This window comes from Paroedura picta, chromosome 13, assembly GCF_049243985.1.
Source record: "Paroedura picta isolate Pp20150507F chromosome 13, Ppicta_v3.0, whole genome shotgun sequence".
In the NCBI taxonomy this organism is placed as follows: domain Eukaryota; kingdom Metazoa; phylum Chordata; class Lepidosauria; order Squamata; family Gekkonidae; genus Paroedura; species Paroedura picta.
Window position 1 is genome coordinate 37,133,189 of NC_135381.1, and position 22,000 is coordinate 37,155,188.

The window sequence follows — 22,000 nt, forward strand, 5'->3', positions numbered from 1 at the left end:
CTTTAGTTAGCATTAAAGCAGAACTAAACCTCATTTGCAGAAACAGTATGTAAATACCACAGCAGTTGCATGTAAAATGTTATATAATATTAGCAACAAATTAGCAACAAATGCAAGCTTAACTACCAGCCCAGGTATCCCCTGTGCAAGCACCGGGTCATGTCTGACCCTTGGGGTGATGCCCTCTAGCGTTTTCATGGCAGACTCAATACGGGGTGGTTTGCCAGTGCCTTCCCCAGTCATTACCGTTTACCCCCCAGCAAGCTGGGTACTCATTTTACCGACTACAGAAGGATGGAAGGCTGAGTCAACCTTGAGCCGGCTGCTGGGATTGAACTCCCAGCCTCATGGGCAGACAGCTTCAGATAGCATTTTGAATTCCATATTCATACCTATCTTTAAAAAAGGTGATCCTGGCAACTTATAAAACTATAGACCTATTGGTTTACTGTCCATAGTGGGAAAACTCTATGCTAAACATCTGCTAAAAAAAACCACATGATTGAATGAATGCCTCTAATTTACCGGGTAGAGAACAAATTGGATTTACGCCACCTCCCTCCATTCTGGATCACTACTCAATTTTGGCCTTTCTAGCTAAAAAATACACCCATCAGGGACGGAGAAAATTATATACAGCTTTTATTGACTTACATAAGGCCTTTGATTCGGTCTAGCATCCTTTATTATGGGAGAAATTAAAGAAGTTAAAAATAGTTCACCGCTTTCTTTTTTTACTTCCAAAACTACACTCTTTTAATTCTTGCCAAATTAGATTAGACGGCTTGGGCACTTTATCTCATAAAATCCCCATGTCAAAAAGGGTTAAGCAGGGTTGTGTACTAGCCCTGAGCCTGTTCAATTTGCCGACCTACCTCTATATCTGGCTACAGTGGATCGACATTCTCCTAAATTAAATTGAGATGTAGTTCCGATATATGCTGACAACACAGTGGTTCTCTCAGTTACAAACGTTGGTCTTAAACGCTCTGTACACAAATTTATCACCTTTTGTGACCTGAATTCTCTTTATATCAATTTTGACAAGACCAAATTATTAGTCTTTTCTAAATACTGGAAGTACTGCACTTGGAGAATGCAGGCAGAGAAACTGAACAGGTGAAGTCCTTTAGATTAGCGATCCCCAACCTGTGGGCTGCGGACCACATGTGGTCCGTCGACTAATTGGAGTTGGGCCGCGAAGGATGCCTTCTCCCCCCCGCCCTCCTTCCCGGCCCTTTACTTCATCCCCCCCCCCTTTACAACACATTTCAGGTGTCATTGTCTCCCATCACTCCCAGATGGGACTATCTCGTTGCAGAGAAACAAGCTCAGGATTCCCATTGATTTGTCATTGTCATGAGTTAAAATTTTCATGAAAATAAAATGTTCCTCATGTTCATTGTTGTGGCGTGTCTGTATCTTATTTTGAAGGGATGTTTAAACATTGCCATAGCGATCAGAGAGCGTTAGGGCAGTGGTTGAGAGTAGAGGAGTAAACTACCCCCCCCACACACACACCGGGCCTCAGTAAAATTGTCAAGCATTGAGTGGTCCCCGGTGATAAAAAGGTTGGGGACCACTGCTTTAGATATTTGGGGCTTCTTTTTCAATATGTCGCGAAGCGCCTGCCGATTGGCCCGGCCGATTCCTGCCCTGTATTTTTCCCGCCCTGCCGACAAGGGAGCAACGTGTCAGGCCGCCGGCCAGGTAGCCCCCGCCAGCCCCACTGCGTGCAGCTGCCAGGGGCTCCCTGCGGGGAAAGGAGGATCCAGCAGCCGCGGATCTGGTGCCAGGGCCGCTGCTGCCGCGCCAGCCGCACCAGCCACCAACAACTTCATGCCGGTCAGCCTCCCCCGCCCAGAGAAGCAACCCCATGGATCAGGTAAGTCTGTGCGGGGGGGAACCCACGCTGCAGGGACGTTGTCTGGCCCACCTGGGCCCCACTCCAAGGGCCCTAGGACTCGGGGGGAGGGTGGCCGGGCCGCCACCATCGGGGGGTGGGGGCCCATCCAGGAGGGCAGCGAGGACTCCAGGGGCATGCTAGCGCCCATTGTATTTCTTCATACAATGGGCTTTGCCTCTAGTTTGGAAATAAAGCAAATGTCACAAAGATGCATTGTTGCCCCTGTTCTCTCCTCTAAAGCTGCTTTGATCCTTGTGAAACTAGGGACCATACCCATCTTGGCGGAAGAGAGCAAACCAAACGGTGCAGGATGTTGCAGGCAATTGCCCACAACTTACACACACGTGCAGTCTCAACAATCACATTAACGAGGCCTCTGCAACATGCCGCAAAGCCCAGAAAGTCCAGCATTTGGTGACAACTGACACCCACACACTCCACTGGAACAGAAAACATTTGGAAAATGGATCAAATCTGGAAAGCTGTTGGAGCCAGACAACAGTCTGAGCACTGAAGCATTATGTTAACAGTGTCTATTCCATGGCCTTGTGATCTGAGCTTTCTCTCCCCTCTGCTGGCGTTTATCAGTAACAGAAGAGCCTGCCTGCTGCTGACTTGGCTACCGCCAATGTTCTTTCAGGGTCAGCAGCCTGGAGGGAGTCCAAGTGTGCTCGAGAAACCTCTATTTTCTCCTTTCTAGTTCCTGCTGCTTTTCAGGCTGGAGGCTGCTAAACTGAAACACCAATGACTCAGGGCATTTCGTAGCGGACAGAGAGGAAGGCAGCATTTTGCTGGGATTTCCCTTAGCAGAGCACGGTTCTAAAGCACGGCTTGAAAAATGTGCGTATCAGGTTAGCCTAATATCCTCATGTTTGGAAGCAAGTGGGGTCAGCCCTGGGCAGGAGTTGAATGAGAAGCCATCGAGGAAGTTCAGGGCTGCCACACAAAGGCAGGCAATGATAAACCACCTTGAAAACCCTACAGGACTGCTATAAATTGGCTGCAACTTGGTGGTTAAAAAAACAAACAAACCATAAGCATATAGAGTACTAGAGTTGTATGGATATGTCCCCCAAAAGAGCATGATAAAAGTTACCATAAAAACAGTTCAATTAAAAGAATGCAATACCATCAGCGATTATAGAGAGTTTTACCCAGCAACTAACCCTTAGGCATAGTGCCAGATAGGGATTCCAACTCTGAGTTGGGAATTAACCTGGAGAGCTAGGGAGGGAACTCGGGGGGGGGGAGGGGGCTGGATTTGGGGCTAGGAGGGACCTCAGTGGGGTATAATGCCACACAGCAGTGGTCCTCAACCCCCTGGTCCAGGGACCGGGACCGGTCCGTAGAACAGTCGGTGTCGGGCCGCAGGTCCTCTTCATCCTCCTCTCCGGCTGCTGCCTCGGGGGCTGCCCTGCCACTCTTCCGCCAGCTCACCTTTGGTGCTCTCCAGCAGCCGCCATGGATGGGGCTCCCTCTCGGCGTGGCACCGCACAGCTGCTGCTGGCAGAGCCCCCCAGTAGGCAGCGGGAAGGCAGGGGCGCCAGCAGGAAAGCAAGTGGAGCAGGGGCTCAGGTGGCGGCAGCGACATCCCTCGGCAAAAGACTACTCTCCCCCCCCCCCCGGGGCCTCAGTAAAATTGTCAAGCGTTGACCGGACCCCGGTGATAAAAAGGTTGGGGACCACTGCCATATGTATCAGGTTCGCCTAATATCCTCATCCTAGAGTCCATCCTCTAAAGCAGCCATTTTTCTCCAGGAAAACTGATCTCTGGAGTCTGGAGATGAACTGAATTCTCAGGGATCTTCAAGACTCCACCTGGAGCTTGACAACTCTAGTGCCAGAAGAAGCTCTTTAGGAAAGTTCTTGTCCAGTCTTCAGAAAGCAGGGATACCCATGACAGGATGATCCTAACAGACGGACAGGTTTATACAGGAATAGGTGGGCCCTGAAGTACCCTGGTCCCAAGCTTTAAAGGTAAAAGGTAAAGGTAAAGGTATCCCCTGTGCAAGCACCGGATCATGTCTGACCCTTGGGGTGACGCCCTCCAGCGTTTTCATGGCAGACTCAATACGGGGTGGTTTGCCAGTGCCTTCCCCAGTCATTACCGTTTACCCCCCAGCAAGCTGGGTACTCATTTTACCAACCTCGGAAGGATGGAAGGCTGAGTCAACCTTTAGCCGGCTGCTGGGATCGAACTCCCAGCCTCATGGGCAAAGCTTTCAGACGGCTGCCTTACCACTCTGCACCACAAGAGGCTCTTTAAAGGTAGGAACCAAGATTTAGGCCTACAACAACTTGGAGTGTTTTCACACACATTGGATAATGCAAATTTCTGCTGCAAATGACTGCTAAATTGCATGGAAAAATGTGTTAACCAACATGTGTGAAAGCAGCTTTCATCTCCCTTGCACTTGAATAAATATTTGCATGGAATATTGTAGACAGCTTTGAAGGCAAACTGAAATAAGGCATGTTCTGCACAATGACAGACTCTGAGGTACAGCTAAGCTAAATGAGCTCTCGAGGCATGCTGCTTCTATAGAAGTCTTAATAAAGCTGCCTTCAAAAATGAGCCTAAAGAGACTGTTCATTTGAACAGCCACCCAGTGACAAGTGACTGAAATGCACACAGAGGTCCTTTAAATAAATGTATTAAGTTGACAAGGGCAAACATTTATGTAATTGTGGTGACAGTAGTTCTTCAATTTACACATTGTTCATTAGGGGAAAAATGAGAACTTAACAAAAAAAGTTCTTTCGTTTGAACAACACAGCAGGGCCTCTCAAATTCGTTAATAGTTCAAAGCTGAGTTTGTTTCGTCTGCATGCCTCTTCAAGGTGGTAATTTCTATTTTCTACTAAATAGAAACTCAGAAATTTACTGAACCTAACAACATCACCTACACCATCAAAGGCTTATTCACTTGCTCATCTTCTAACACTGTATGTGCCATCATGTGCCAACAATGCCCCTCTGTTCTCTATATAGGGAAAACAGGTCAAACCCTATGCCAAAGAATTAATGGGCACAAGTCTGATATCAAAACCCACAAAACTGAAAAACCTGTAGGGGAACACTTCAACCTTCCAGGACATTCAATAAGGGACCTGAAAGTAGCTGTTTTATTGCAAAGGAACTTCAAGAACAGGCTAGAAAGGGAGATTGCAGAAATGCAAGTTATTACGACACTCAAAACTATGGCATATCCTGGATTCAACAAGGACATAGGCTTTTTTATCTCACTATTCACAATAAGCTTGTTCAATTTGTATATCCATATTCCTCACAATTTATTTTATTTGTGATAATGTGACTGTAAGGTCATGGCAATGTAATGGAATTTTGAGTTTAACTCCCTGGCCTTGGGGTAAGATAGATACCAGCACTTCCCTTGTAGGAATGTTTCACACTTGTATGGAGACAGGTGGGGCAAGCAGCATATGGTGAGGTGAGAGCCTTTGATCACTGACACAGGCAGTTTGGTTTCTCCTATGTTTTTGTTAACTGCAACTGAATTCCAGGGGATTGATTGGCTGTTTTGGCAAAGAATTATCATTGGCTGTATTTGGTTGTGTAACGCAATCTACTGATGTAACAGAATTAATTTTTGCTATATATTCCCACTGTCATGAAGGGAGTTCATAGTCTGAGGAAGAGTGTTTACACTTGAAAGCTCACGCCCTGAATAAATCTTTGTTGGTCTTAAAGGTGCCCCACTGGACTCCGATTTTACCCTTCCCAGAGACACCCTTACAGATAATGTTGCTGGAAATCTTGGAAAGATTGTAAATATGGAAAATGTAGGGAATACAGCTGACAGCCCAGAATCTTGGAGTTGAGAAGTGGAAACCAAGATAACTGATAATATATCATTGGGCTTATTCTCCTTAACAGCTAAAACTATGGAGCTCATTTGTAATGAATTAAGAACCCTGTACTTTAAGCTGGATTCTTTAATGGAACTGGCCAGGAAGGGGTGTGCCAGTGTTTGTCTCTTGTGGCCCTTCCTTCTATACCAAGGGAATTGCTGATCACCACTAGGATGTTAGGGGAGTTTTCTCCAGGCCAGGCTGGATTCTGGAGATTTTTGCTGGGGTGATGTACTTTGTTGTAACCGCATCATCGGCATTTAGCAATAGAGAAATGTGACTAGAACTATGGCCATCATCAATCAATATTAAATAAGATTGGAGCAAGATCATTAAGAAAAATGTTAAATATAAAGGGCCTAAAATGCAACCCTGTAACTCCTTTATTAGTCTTATTAGTGACATGACACCAGTTCAGATTTGCCACAAGTGAAGTCCTTGCACCACTGTTCCTAATACTGCTCAGTGGCTCAACAAATCCAGCTTTCTAAACTGTTTATTCTTAGAATTTCAGGGCAGACAAGTTGGCTTGAAAAGGAAATATAACAATACTTAAAACTTAAACCTTCTCTGTTCCTTGTCCATTAGACTCAGGATTATCTTGGCTTGGTTTATGTTGGCCCAGCTGATTCCCCGTGCTCACCAAGAGGTATTTTGCACGGAACCATGCAGAGCAAAATCAGTTTTGTGGAGTAAATTCACTCTCTTGTGCAGAGATCAGAAAAATCAAGATGTATTTAGTGAGTTTTCATCAGCTTTTCCATCATGTAGAAGGGGCACAAGGCTCTCTGGCCTAGCCTCTGAAAGGGACAGCACAGAACAATGTATCCAAATAAATAACAAGGTATGATTGAAACCTCTTATTTAAAATTTCTCACCACAACAGCTTTCCTCTTTTTCCTGCTCTGTAGAACTGTACAGGAATATTCCTTTTCAAGATGGATTACTTCAGCTTTTTACATTTTACTTTATTTGTACTACGGATCTCTGCTAGCCTCCTCTGAGAACTCAAAACCTGTTCTGAAAGGGCTGTTAACTGCAAAGCTTGGCCTGATAAACCATCCATTGCAGCCTACATTTCAGTTTTAAACTTTTGACATTGTCCGTAAGAAGTAACATAATGCCCTGAGCATTCGATAGCAAATGTTTTTCTTTCGGCTTTAATGGATCTATGATTGACTGCACCACCGATCCAAAAAAACGGTGAGGCAAAGCTCTCTGAAGGGCAGACGTACTGTCAAAATGCATCGACCTCACATTTAATTGTATATGTTTTTATAAAGGCAGAGATTGGTCTGTAAGCTGAAATCTCTTTCAGAAGATAGAGGAAGCAAAGGCTCTCTAACATCACTAGGTGCAAGAATGGGAAGATGCATTAACCTATATTTAAAGGGAAATCACATTTTATCGGGAATGTGAAAATTAGTCAGGTACTTCACCAATTGATAGGTAGCTGAAATTAATATATATTCAGTCCAAAATAATCTGATGGCACTGTAAAGACTGACTAGTTGTTGTTGTTGTTGTTATTATTGTTGTTATTGTTGTTATTGTTGTTGTTGTTGTTGTTATTATTATTATTATTATTATTATTATTATTATATTTAGATTCATTACTCGCCTCTCCCCGGAGGCTTGAGGTGAGCTACAGCATAAAACCCCGAATAAAACCATACAATAAAATCCATAAAACCCTAATACACAATAATACACAGAATAAAATAATAAGACAGATGTGGCAAACCAATAATGTCTATATAGTTGCCCCAGATAACCCATTCTAAAGGGGTGGTGGGTAATGGGAAACAAGAGGGTGCTGATTACATTATGCTACTGCTGCCACGGTGTTTTAGGCAGGGATAAACGTTCTCAAATTAGTACCCACTTTATTTGGTGACTCTACTCACCAGGCAGACATTCATATCTCAGTAAAATCAGAGTCCAGGAAGACCTTTAAGACCAACAAAGATTAATTCAAGGTGTGAGCTTTTGAGTGCAAGCCTCATAATCTGAGGAAGAGTGCTCACACTCGAATGCTCACACCTTGAATAAATCTTTGTTGGTCTTAAAGGTGCTCCTGGACTCTGATTTTATTGTGCTACTTCAGACCAACATGGCTACTCATTTGAATCTATTCATATCTCAGGTTATCTAGAGAGAGAGAGAGAGAGAAATGCATGAAGGAAAGGGTAACTATGCAATGGTCATACAGAGTTAAGGAGAGATTATTCACAATAGCTCTCTGTACCCCATACTAATTATTCATTTTAAGTTTCTTGACCATAACTGCTGATTAACAAGCCCCTTTAGTGATATCTTGATGAATTCTCATTCAGCTGCTGGAGAATGGAAGGGAGGCCTCATTACCTGCCTTTGAGGAAAGTGGGCTTTAATTCAAGTTGGTGTTGGTCTGAAGCAGCAGAACCCTTCCTCTGATACATACATACATATTGAAAGAGGTGCGCATGGACACGAAAGCTCGTGCCTTGAATAAAAATTTGTTGGTCTTAAAGGTGACACTAGACTCTAAATTTGTTCCAATACTTGACAGTTTATGTTAGAATATGAATGTAGAACTATAGAACCATGGAATCATAGATTTGGAAGGGATCGCCGGGTCATCTAGTCCAATCCCCTGCACAATGCAGGAACTCACAACTACCTGCCTACCCACAGTGACCCCAATTTAATGCCCAAGTGATCCCCACCACCATCAAAAAATCTCCAGAATCTAGCCTGGCCAGGAGGAAATTCGCCTACCATCCCAGAGTGGCGATCAGCAATTCCCTGGGTATGCAAGGAAGGGCCACAAGAGACAAACACTGGCACATCCCTCCCTGCCCACCCACTCACAATCTACCAAAGTTCATAAAATCAGCATTTCTGTCAGATGATTATTTAGCCTCTGCTTAAAAACTTCCAAAGATGACTGTTTTTATTGCAGCAGATTACTGCTTTTGACTCTGAAAACCACACATCTATACATCTCTCATTAGAGTACTGTGTCCTTATTGCAGAAGGCCAGTCACTCTTCCAAGGCTGAACAAGCCAAGCCACACATGTGACACAACAAAGACAGACCTGAGGCAGCCAGCCCCTAAGTGGACAGGGAGATGGATGTGAAAGCAGGGCAAGTCACACATGTGGATGAATCTGTTTGGCCCATGCTAAGAGTCTTCTGCTTGACTGTGAGTCCAGGTTAGTAGTCCAGGTTACAAAGATCACAGAAAATGGCTGCTTCGGAAGGGTGTGCTCTAAGGCAGTGGTACCCAAGGTTTTTATCACCGGGGACCGGTCAATGCTTGACAATTTTACTGAGGCCAACGGGGAGGTAGTCTTTTGCCGAGGGACGTCACCGCCGCCTGAGCCCGTGCTCCACTTGCTTTCCCACCGGCGCCCCTGACTTCCCGCCGCCCACTGGGGGGGGGGTGCTGCCAGCAGCAGCTGCGCAGTGCCTTGCCGAGGGGGAGCCGGAGCCATGGTGGCCGCTGGAGAGCGCCAAAGGTGAGCCAGCAGCAAAGTGGCAGGGCAGCCCCTGAGGCAGCTCCTGGAGAGGAGAACGAGTTGTGGCCCGGTACTGACTGATCTACGGACCGGTCCCAATCCCCGGACCGGGGGTTGGGGACCATTGCTCTAAGGCTTAATACCCCACTAAAGTCCCTCCCCTCTCCAAACCCCTTCCTCCCCTGGCTCCCCCATCTCCAAAATTGCCAGTCATTTCTCAACCCAGAGCTGGCATCTGCAGTGCTGGGTATAGTTCTAAAATAGTTGGACTTGTTGCCCATATCTTGATGTGAGGCCATAGCCCTACAGGAAACAAAGGCTCAATACTGTATTTAAATAAAATGTTAAAACAGCCATGCTCCGATTTACACCAGGAGCTGAGTCTCATGAACAAAATAGACTTGCTGAATAAACAGCCGTACATGACACAGGGAGGCCATGTTTAGCATTTTCAGGATATTAAACATACCTATTTACAGAATGGATTTTAATTTTCTATTCTTGCTCTTCCCAAAACAAGGTGATTCAAATGTTAGGTGGCATATCTTATGTTACAAATGTTCTTGTTAACAGAAACCCTCCAAAAGAAAGGGGGGAAAAAAGATACATGAATGGTATTCAGAGCAGAAGAAGCAGGTTTTTATGCTTTCTCTCTTCACCTTCTCATTATACCTTTTCTTTCCAACTGAAAGCTATTTTCGTGTTTAAAAAGAGCGAGGCTCCTTTAATGGGTTCACTCCTGTCCTGATTCTCCCTTGCACAATCATCAGGTGGCTGGGTCAAATGATGCTTTGAACCATGCTAATTATGTCCTGCCTGCAATCTGGCATCTCTTCACATTCTCTCGCAAGCACTGGAACTTCTGGGGAGACTGAAAACCACAACCAAATTTTCAAAGCTCTAATTAATACAGCTGGCAACAGCTCCACAAATACATTCCAAAAGCGAGACAGCAAAGTGAATTACCTTTCAGAGTCTCCGCCGACTGTGTCGCTGGCTCTCTGCAGAAAGGGGAGGAGGGAAGAAAAAGAGGACATTTAGCATTTGAGGTTGAAGAAGTCAATGAAAAAAAATCATCAAACACGACGAAGGCTATGCTACTGACAGGAAGAGAAGCCCACAGAAACAGCCCGAATCAGCATTTTGGTAGCTCTAATCGGAAGGAAGTGGAACATTTACATTCATTTGCGCAATGATTTCCACGAGAAAACAAACACTCAGTGTAGGACATGGAAAACAGTGGACGAATAAGTCAGAGATGTCAGTCTCAGAGTCCTAAGCAGAGCTACAACATTCCAAGCTCACTGACTTCTATCAACTTAGACAACTCTGCTTAGGATGCGCTATAAAACTTGCTTCCTGACTGTCTCCCAGCTGCCTGTGTGCTGTTGCTGTGATGTCACAGAATGTTCGTCAATATGATAAACTCTGGAGAGAAAAGAATCAGTTTCCAGAAGGTCTTGTGACTCCAGCCCCAGGCTCTAGCACAGTGGTTCTCAACATGGTGGTCGGGACTCCTTTCACAGGGGTCATGGTAAGGCAAGCAGCTTGGCCGTGGGGGGGGGGATGTTATCCACACAACAACCTTGCGGAGTAGATTGAGATAGAGCGTTCGTCTGTCTGGAGCAGTGGAAAAGAGCGAGATCGGCACGGTGGGACAAGAGGCAGAACTGAACTGAGAAACCCTGGGAAAAAACAATTTATATACAATCCTGAACAATGGATCGTCACGCCATTGGTCAATTTTGGTTTCATTTCTGTGAAAGAACCCTTGAATAATTTTATGGTTGGGGGTCACCACAACATGAGGAACTGTACTGCATTAGGAAGGTTGACCACTGACCTAGCAATATGCAATTCCAAATGGACCTGTACCCCAATGCTTGCCTCCCCCACAAAATGTAGGTAGCCATTTTAATGTCTATTAATGGATTACTAGGTAATCCACCATGAGTCTCTGTGTGAAAGGCAGACTACAGTTAAAGTAAATACACGCGGTCTACATACACATTGTGTCATCTCCATACCCAGAAGCCCCCTTCTCTGCACTCTGATCTTTCTTGCTAGACTGGGGCAAATAGTGGAAGGCTAATTTTGTTGGTGGGGAGGGGAAAGGCTGAGCACACGAGAAGATGGTACAGCCAGCCAAGCAGCTTGAAAGCCCAAACAGACGGGAGCTCTAAAATGGTCGTACCATTTGTCTATTTGTAAACACTGTTCCAATGTGTGAACAATCTGAAGACTGCACTCTGGAACCTTTGCAAGTCATTAGTGATCAAATCAGCAACTGGGAAGGGATTTGGCATACGATGCTTCCCTCTTGGGTGAGGTTTTCTGTACCCTAAGACTCTCATACATCATTGGTCCCCAACCTTTTTATCACCGGGGACCACTCAACGCCACAGTCCACTCACTGGGGACCACTCAACGCCTTTTACTGAGGCCCGGTGGGGGGGTAGTTTATTCCTCTACTCTCAACCACTACCCTAACGCTCTCTGATCGCTATGGTAATGTTTAAACATCCCTTCAAAATAAGATACAGACACGCCACAACAATGAACCTAAGGAACATTTTATTTTCATGGAAATTTTAACTCATGACAATGACAAATCAATGGGAACCCTGAGCTTGTTTCTCTGCAATGAAACAGTCCCATCTGGGAGTGATAAGAGACAATGACACTCAAAGTGTGTTGTAAAGGGCCGGGGGGGATGAAGTAAAGGGCCGGGGGGGGGGGGAGAAGGCATCCTTCGGGGCCCACCTCCAATTAGTTGAAGGACCACATGTGATCCGCAGCCCACAGGTTGGGGATCGCTATCATACATAATTGCTGTTGTGATTAACCTCTTTCTTGGCACAGAGTGACTATTCATCCAGATACATCCAGAGACACAGAAAAGTTCATTTCTTGAAACATGGATTGTTGCTATGGAAAGTGAGATTAGGATGGTCTTTTCCCTGACGCAAGGTCAGTTTAAGGGCAAAACTCCAGCTTGTGTGTATCGTTCTGAAATTATTTTCCCTGACCTTTTTAAAAAGCAGAAGTCTACAGTTGTGTGGGTGGTGATTCTTCAGGGGATGTCCCAGCACAAAGACTATTTAATCCATTCCCCTCCTCTTGCCATTTTCCTAGCTAAAAATCACCACTAACAAACTGCTTTTACCCTTCCCGCAGGAAATCTACTGATTTTTTCCCTGTGGCATGGATAAAAAGCATGGGTTTTTAGTGGAGGGGGATTTTAAGTGGGAAAATGTCATTTGGGAAAGAATTAAATAGTCCCAGCAAACTCAGAATTAAATAGTCCCAGCAAATTCAGAGTTTACAATGCTGTGTTCTGTTAAAAGGATGGGAATATAGTGACTACCTAAGGTAAGCATTTCAGTACATTTAACGGGTGCGGAATTGCCCGTAGTTCTGCCTTGAGAAGAGCATGCAAAACAGACCAAAGACCAAACTATGGCAATATTTTTATGGGTAGAATTCAAAATGATGCATATTTCACCACTGACATTTTAACCAATGGATTGCATGAAAATGCATCTACAAATAATTTTACTCTTCTCAAATAAGGATTAGTGGATCTTGCTTATTCTCTTCCAGAACTGAGCAGATACAATGCACTGTAACTTTCATTTCCCTGTTGAGGCTGAGAGAGCCCTGATATTACTACTCAAAACAGAACAGCTCTAGCAGGAGTCTCAAAGCGGCTTACATTCACCTTCCCTTCCTCTCTCCACAACTGACACCCTGTAAGGTGTCACCCTGTAAGGTGTCATAACTGACACCCTGCAAGCTTAAATGGACTCCGAGGGATGGTAGAGGACAGGAAGGCCTGGAGGATCATTGCCCATGGGGTCCCAATGGGTCGGACACGACTTCGCACCTAACAACAAGGGAGGTGAGGCTGAGAAAACCCTGATATCACTGTTAGGTCAGAACAGCTTTATCAGGAGTCTCAAAGCGGCTGACAATCGCCTTCCCTTCCTCTCCCTGCAACAGCCATCCTGTGAAGTGGGTGAGGCTGAGAGAGCGCTGATATCATTGCTCGGTCAGAACAGCTTAATCAGTGCTGTGGCGAGCCCAAGGTCACCCAGCTGGCTGCATGTGGGGGAGCGCGGAATCAAACCCGGCTCGCCAGACTAGAAATTTGCACTCCTAGCCACCAAGCTGGCTCTCCTGCCATTCCATCTTCAATGCACTTTTCAACTGGGTTTTACTGTACGAAATGGCAAAATACACTTGCAAACTGCATTATTTAGTAGAGGCAAAAGCGCCCACTGTGGGCAGTACAGAGAGAGGCAACTGTTTCTTCAGCTGTTTCTAAAACATGCAAAACGGAACTAAAAGGGGAGAAAAGTCCAACCCTCACCTGACGGTAGTCATCAAGTTTAATCATTTTGCAACGGAGCTGAGTCACACTGGCGATAAATATCAATCCAGCCTGATTGCTCTTAGGTTCTTTAACAAATTCTTGGAAATTTGTCTTTAATTAATGGTCCGACACTGAAAGGCCCACTTAGCTTAAGCCAGGGGTAGTCAAACTGCGGCCCTCCAGATGTCCATGGACTACAATTCCCAGGAGCCCCCTGCCAGCGAATGCTGGCAGGGGGCTCCTGGGAATTATAGTCCATGGACATCTGGAGGGCCGCAGTTTGACTACCCCTGGCTTAAGGAGTCCTTCATAATGTGAGCAGCTCTGTTGACTGCAAGGGAATCGCTCACGCGAGTGTCCTCCAAGGTCACCATGCCAGGTCCTTAATTATCGTCATTTTCTGACATAACATCCTGATATCATATTAATGCCTCAACAACACAGACAACTTCATGTGTTCCAGTCGTTAATTTGCAATTCACGAGCTGGATTAATTTAGAGGCATCTATCAGAGGCGCAGCCACGACATCTAAGCAAAATGAACAGCTCCTATTAAAGTTTCAACAAGCTGAGAGAGTGAAAATAGCTGCAAGAATAAGGTAGGAGATAACAACTCCTCTTTTTGATACAAGCGGTTTTCAAGGTTTCATCCAGCATGGTGTTGGAGCAATTCACAGCTTCCTGCCTGAGCAACATTTTGTGCTGTTTTCTAGCAATGTTCGTCAGCAGCTTGGATCATTCATCATTTAGGAAGGAGAAGCTGTGTGTTAGAGCAGTGGTCTCCAAACCCCGGGCCTCGGTACCTGGCCGCTGGCAGCCGCGCCTGCCTCCCCCCCCCCCGCAGCGAGAAGCGGCCGCTTTGCTTGTGGCCTGGCTAGCTTCTCGCTGCGGGGGGGGGGGGGGGGGAGGCAGGTGCCGGCAGACGCAAACACGCATGCATGGAGCTGCCGTGCATGCGTGTTTGCACCCCCTGGCGGATGCAAACACGCATGCACGGCAGCTCCGTGCATGCGCGTTTGCGCACCGCTGCTGTGCATGTGCGGCACCTGGGCTGCCGGCTCTCTCCCACCCCTGGAAGTGGTCCTCAACCTGGAAAAGGTTGGGGACCGCTGTGTAAGAACATCTGCTTGGCGTGCAAAAGGTCTCCAGTTCAATCTTTAGTATCTCCAGTTAAGATGATCAGATAGTTGGTGATGTGAAAGACCTCTGCCTGAAACCCTGGAAAGGTGCTGCCAGACAGAGTAGACCAGGGATGGGCAAACTGTGGCCCTCCAGATGCCTATGGACTACAATTACCATGAGCCCCTGCCAGCATTCGTAGTCCATGGACATCTGGAGGGCCACTGTTTGCCCAACCCTGGAGTAGACAATACTGACATTAGTAGATCAGTGGCCTGATGTCAAAATTAAACCATAATTCAAACTCTGGTGGCTCACTGTGATGTCTGGATGCAGATCGTCCTGCAAAGTAGAGTTCATTGGTTGGCACCAAACCAGGATTTCAAGAGCTGTAGCAGATTTGTTAGCCCTAGTATGTACTACCTGTGGCTTATTGCTATGCCAGAATCCACAAGCCACAATTTGTTGAGTACCACCACCCCTCATGGCTATCAGAAGATGTCTTCCTTGCTAGGAGGTAGCATAAAAATAAAAAGTAGACAGAAGTGAGGCATTCAATCTTGTTATTTATGCCTGGAGTACTATTCAGGTTTTGTTGAGCAAACCACAATTATCATGGAATCTGAATGAAGTGCTGATTGGAAAGCAGACAACGCAATCATCTTGCTGAAGTTAAACCGTTGCACACCTGCTCAGAGACTAGAATATTCTCCCTGCATTCCATAAGGGTACCTATCCTGGGCCCTGTGTTGTTCAACATATTCATAACTGATTTGGATGAAGGAATAGAGGGGGTACTTATTAGATTTGCAGATGATACTAAACTGGGAGGGGCAAAAAACACACCAGAAGACACAATCAGGATACTGGGCTAAAATGAATGTTAATAGTGAGAAATTTAAAGCTCTGCATTTTGGTAGGGAAAATAAAATGCCTCACTATTGGATGGTTGAGACTTGTGTGTGTGACAAGGATGTTGTGGTCTTAGTAGACCTTACACTGAAAATGAGTCAGCAGAGTGACTTGGTAGCTAAAAAGTCAAAAAGGATTTTGGCCTGTATTAAAATAATATAGTGTCCAGATCACACGAGGTGATGTTACCACTTTACTCCGTTCTGGAAAGATCCGATGGAGTACTGTGTTCCGTTTTGGGCACCACAACTGAAGAAAGCTGTAGAGAAACCTGAGCCTATCCCAGAGGAGAGCTACAAAGACGGTGAGAGGTTTAGAGACTAAGTCGTACGAGGAGAGGTTGAGGGAGCTTGGTCTGTTTAGCCTGAAGAGAAGGCGACTAAGAGGTGATATGATAACCATCTTCAGATACTTGAAAGGGCAGTCAAGGAGAAGGTGGAGCAGAGTTGTTTTGTGTTGCCCCAGAGGATCAGACTGGAAACAATGTTTTGAAATTAATTCAAAAGAATTTTCAGCTGAACATCCGGAAGAAGTTCCTGACAGTTAGAGCAGTTCTTCGGTGAAGCAGGCTTCCTTGGGAGGTGATGAGTTCTTCTTTGGTAGTTTTTCAGCAGAGGCTGGATAGTCATCTGACATAAATGTTGATTTTATGAACTTAGGCAGATTGTGAGTGGGTGGGCAAGAAGTGTTTGTCTCTTGTGGCCTTTGCTTATTGCCGCTGTGGGATGATAGGTGAATTTCCTCTAGTCAGGCTGAATTCTGGAGATTTTTTGGTGGTGGGGATCACTTGGACATGAAATTGGGGTCACGGTGGGTGGGCAGGGAGATGTAAGTTCCTGCACTGTGCTGCAGATTGGCTCTATGATTCTATGATCCTGAATTTCTTCTCAGTCTCGCTGCATAATCTAATATTGGCCTTGATATTTGCCATTATAATGGCTTTTTGGATGTCACAGGCTGGATATGGGCCTTCCAGGATGACCTTGTGAGGACCCTGGAAACTGCATTTTGGACCATTTGCAATTTATGTGTCAAGGATAAGAAAGGCCAGTATAGAGCAAGTTACAAAAAGTTGCATGGATCAAAGTGGTCAAGTGTTTCGGGGACAGGTAGGTGCAAATGGTAGAGGGCAAATATAGATGTTAAATAACATGGGGGAGAGTATCACCCCCTGCAGCACCTTAAAAGAGAGGGCAAAGGGGCATGATAACTCCTCCCTTCTGCCACCCTCTGTCTCTGGTTCTGGAGGTAGGAGACGAGTCCACTGTAAGGCTGTCCCCCTAAGCTCTGTCCCGGTGAGACGGCGTGCTAACAACTCATGGTCGACCACATCAAATGCGGCCTACAGAGCTAAAAGTATGAACATTTGGGTCTAACGAAAATGAAACATTTTGCTGTCTCATCTGAAAGGGTAAAAGCAAAAAAATTGAAACCAAGCCCAGAATCTAAATGTGTTTGTCAAACAGATTATTTTTACACACACACATGCACACACACACACAATCATTCTGATAAACTAACGGTGGGCATATAGAGAAAACATAGTTACATTCAGGTGTGGTTTAAATATTTCTGACAGGTACCACAACCGGTCATCATCAGGAAAGATGCTTGTTTGATCATAAGGATGCTCCATGTAAGGATCTGTGGTACTATATCTATTAGAATTGGGTGCCGACCAACATCATTAATCTTCCTCCTTTGCTGCTTACCTTCATAGGCTTGAAACATTTCTCTGGGGAGCTATACTTCTGGGCCAGCCTCCATTTTTCTTAATTATTTCCCTTGTCATGTCTATAATACATCTCCGAGGACAGAGGTAAATGTCCAGTCTCCTTCAAGAGCCAAAATGCTCCCTCAGTTGGTTGCCAAGCAGCACAGGGTCATGCCACAAGCTTTAAGAGTCAGATTATTAAATATGCACATGATTCAAGAGAGTTTCCAAGTCCCGGTGCCAACTGCACTTGGCTTTTGGTCATTTGCACAACAATTATCACAGAAGCCCACTGAGGTCACAGAGCTGTGATTCTCCTCCTGGGAACTGCACTGCCTGCTTGATTGGAGAACTGCCTAAGGATTAAAGTCATGCAGCCAGCCTCCAGATGAAATAATTACAGTTTATTTCTAGACAACTGAGATCAGTTTGCCTGGAGGAAATGGCAACTTCATAGTGAACTCTTCCTCACACCTAGGGTTGTCAGGCTCTCCTGGCCAGGGTTAATCAACCTGTGATCCTCCAGATGTCCATGGACTACAATTCCCATAAGCCCCTGCCAGCATTTGCTGGCAGGGGCTCATGGGAATTGTAGTCCATGAACATCTGGAGGACTACAGGTTGAATACCTCTGCTCCCGGCCACTAGCAGGTGTCAAAAGATAAGGATGTATCCTGGCCCCTGATACTCAGAAATTGTTGCCAGGATCAGCCTGTAGATAGTGACTGTGGACCCACAAATTTCCTGAAATTCAGAAGATGTTTCAACAGCCCCTGTGGATGAGAGGACTACCTCTTCTTCTCTCCAATGTGTTAGGACTAGGAGATGCATCACTGGCAATTTATTTATTTATTATTTATTTATTAAATTTATATACCACCCTCTCCAGAGGCTAGAAGCCAAAGTATCTCGACCAGATAAGTGTATAAAGTTCTGAATCTGGGTCAGAATAAGTGTAAAGTTCTGCATCTGGGTCAGAAAAATGAAAAGCATACCTACTGGATGGGGGATACGCTTCTAGGTAACACTGTGTGTGAACGAGACCTTGGGGTACTTGTGGATTGTAAACCAATCATGAGCAGGCAGTGTGATGCAGCGGTAAAAAGGTGAATGCCATTTTGGGCAGTATCCACAGGGGCATCACATCAAAATCACAAGATATCATAGTTACATTGTATATGGCACTGGTCAGACCACACCTAGAGTACTGTGTGCAGTTCTGGAGGCCTCACTTCAAGAAGGACGTAGAAAAAATTGAAAGGGTACAGAGGAGAGCGACGAGGATGATCTGGGGCCAAGGGACCCTATGAAGATAGGTTGAGGGACTTGGGAATGTTCAGCCAGGAGAAAAGGAGGTTGAGAGGGGACATGATAGCCCTCTTTAAGTATTTGAAAGGTTGTCATTTGGAGGAGGGCAGGATGCTGTTCCCATTGGCTGCAGAGGAAAGGACACGCAGTAATGGGTTTAAACTACAAGTACAACGATATAGGCTAGATATCAGGAACAAAATTTTCACAGTCAGAGTAGTTCAGCAGTAGAATAGGCTGCCTAAGGAGGTGGTGAGCTCCCCCTCACTGGCAAGTCTTCAAGCAAAGGTTGGATACACATTTTTCTTGGATGCTTTAGGATGCTTTGGGCTGATCCTGCGTTGAGCAGGGGGTTGGACTAGACGGCCTGTATAGCCCCTTCCAACTCTATGATTCTATGATTTGTCTCAAGAGGTATGCTGTCTACCTGGTGCGAAAATCAAAGATGTCACGGAAAGGGTGGAAAGACTTGTAAAGCCCAAGGACAGAGATCCCTTCCTGCTCATTCATGTGGGAACAAATGATACTGCCCAGTGCAGTGGGGAGCATACGAAGTCAGACTAAGTGGCCTTGAAGGAAAATTGAAGGGCTTGGGAGCACAGGTGGCATTTTCTTCAGTTCTTCCTATTAATGACCGAGAGGCGGAGAAAAAAAAAAAGGCAGATAAATGACTGGTACATCACTGGTATCATTGGGAAAAAATTGGGTTTTTGTACCAGGAATCATGCTACTGTGGTGAGGCTCTTCTATCGGAAGATGGTTTGCACCGCACCAAGGTGGAAAAAATGTCTTTGTGAAGAGTCTCGTGGTCCTGGTGAGGAGGACTTTAAATTAAGTCCGATGGAGGAGCAAGATGTACATTCAAAGCCTAGTTCAATGGAGTTAATGTAGATGGGAACACTGCAGATTTAAAGAAAATGGCACATATGCTGGGAATTATTAACTTACAGGAAAGTTCAAAAACTAAAAGCCTGGGGTACTCGTGTGAAGGATTATGATGTCTCTACACACTAATGCGCAGAGTATGGGAAACAAGCAGGATGAAGTACAAGTCCTAATAAACGGACTATGATAGAATAGGCATAACATTAACCTGGTGGGATATTTCTCACAGCTGGAATAATAGGACTGAAGGGTACAATTTACCCCTGGGGTGGGGGGGGGGAGGGTCGGAATGCCTGGGCTTGGAGCAGGGGCTGGGTCTACCCCGATGGCCACATCCATGGTTAACTTCGCTGAACAGCCCTCAAAGCATGTTCCATTTAGGAAATTTCCAGCTGTACTGATTACTTTGTAGCAGTATATTTTTTTTGGGGGGGGGGGTATTGTTGTGTTGGTAGACCTGCTGAGGACCTGAGCATGAGTTCCAAGGCCGGATCAGCATCCTGCTATCACAACTGACCAATGTGCAGCTGGATCCCAACTGCTGGAACCCATTAATGTATACTGAAGTTGGCCAATAGAGTGCAATGGTGTAAGGTTGCTATTGTTCAACCCTGTGTATATGTTGGTCCTTAGAGCTGGGGTCAACAAAGAGCTGAAATGAACTCCCAGTCTGTGAACCCATGGATTTAACAGGCAAAATTACCCTCACCCACTCATTTTCTTTTCAGAGGGGCCTCTAGCAAAGCCAGTTGCTCCCCAGGGATATAAGTGCTTCCTCAACATCACTATTGTGGCCTTTCCAAAGGAAGACAAGCAATTTTACTGTCTCCAATGATTACACTAATGCCTGCTGACAGGCTCTAAGCCAGTAAGTGAGGATTAAATTCTAGGGTAAAGTTTCACTTCAGGAAGAAGAATGACAAACGCGAATACCCTCTCATTTCACCTTTCATGGGTTCCTCGCAGAGAAAACCTGGAGGAGCAGAAGAGATAGGATAATGTGCAAGCCCAATAGCACAATATTTTTTTTCTTTTCATGACTTGAGCCATGAGATGATACCTAGCCAGCTGGCTAGCTGGCTAGCTAGATTGTATTGTGTAAGTGAAGAGACCTGGGCCAATTCCGCACACACAGGATAATGCACTTTCAATGTGCTTAGGCAGCTGGATTTTCCTGTGCGGAACAGGAAAATCTACTTCTAAAGTGCATTGAAAGTGCATTATCTATTGCGTGCAGATTAGGCCTAGGTCACAAGTTTGTATTGGGGGCAGGTTGAGAAATGATGCACAGACCCAGCTCTAAGCTCAGATATGAGGAGGTCTACAGTGCTAGAGTAGAGCTTGCTCAGACTTCTCATACAAAGCTGTGTGACTCATTTTCCTACTTCCTGTGGCACTCCTGCTTGAAAACAAGAACTTCAGCTTCTTTGACACCAAGAACCGCAGCTTACCCACACATCCTGCTCATTTCAAAGGTCACCATGAAAACCTAAGTGATCGATTCCAGAATTTTTAACGCTGCCACAGCACTGAACTATAAAACGAAGCATGCTGAGCTTCCTTCTTGGGTGACAGCGGATGGGCGACCAGAGAGACCCAACAAACAAGCTTTTTAGAGAGTTGTGCCACTACTCCTCTGTCACCAGCCTATAATTTATTCATATTAAGAGGCTAAATAATGTTCTTCTTTTCTGCCTCTTCATTCTCACGTTATTAATTTCAGACAATGAAAAATGGGACTCTCGCTTGGATCATTTAACTGTCTCCAATTCCACGTTTATCAATACAGCTACTTCTTTTTTTAGGTGTCATTTCCTATTGGTCTGCCACCCCCTCAACACGCCCCTAAAACCCTCCCTAGAATGAGTGGGCAGAAGTGGGAAATGAAACACAAATGGTCTTAAAACTTTTTTCCTTCGCTAATGTCAAAGCTATTAAAATATTTGCTTGTAACCATCCTAATTTTAGTTCTGGAGTTATGTATTAAGGCTTTGTTTTAAATATACAATAAAACCACACCCACAACAGAGCTGATCCTAAAGGTGAGACACCACACACTGAAGAATTTAGGGTTAAACTTGCTTCAGATTAATCTGAAATACTATAATGGTCATTTGAAAATTTGTGCCATTTGTTATTACTTTAAAATATAGTTCCATGTTGGAGTTATGAATGGAAATCGATCCAAATGTAGTTAGAGAAACACATTTGCACATTGCCTTGGGATAAAGAAGAGCATTATCATAGGCCAATGACAACATGTAAAATGAAAGCTAGAAAAAGTGTCATTGTCTTGAAACATATTGCTTGCAGTATGGGGTACTAAATAAACCTGAAATGTCCAGCCTTGTTGAACATGGGTGCTTTTGTTGTTTTGAAAATATAAGCAGGAAATCACCAAGAA

At 45.1% G+C, this 22,000-nt stretch overlaps 2 protein-coding genes across 5 annotated transcripts in view; both read right to left on the minus strand.

Annotated features, from left to right (window-relative positions):
• Positions 1–22,000, minus strand: part of APOOL (apolipoprotein O like) — a 400,760-nt gene that overhangs the window by 103,469 nt on the left and 275,291 nt on the right. The gene's annotated exons all lie outside the window — the stretch shown is intronic.
• Positions 1–22,000, minus strand: part of LOC143822809 (connector enhancer of kinase suppressor of ras 2-like) — a 415,535-nt gene that overhangs the window by 67,267 nt on the left and 326,268 nt on the right. For all 4 annotated transcript variants that reach the window (XM_077308411.1, XM_077308412.1, XM_077308413.1 and 1 more), the window contains exon 14: positions 10,250–10,284. In XM_077308411.1, the coding sequence (XP_077164526.1) occupies positions 10,250–10,284 (35 nt within the window). The remainder of the gene's footprint in view (positions 1–10,249; positions 10,285–22,000) is intronic.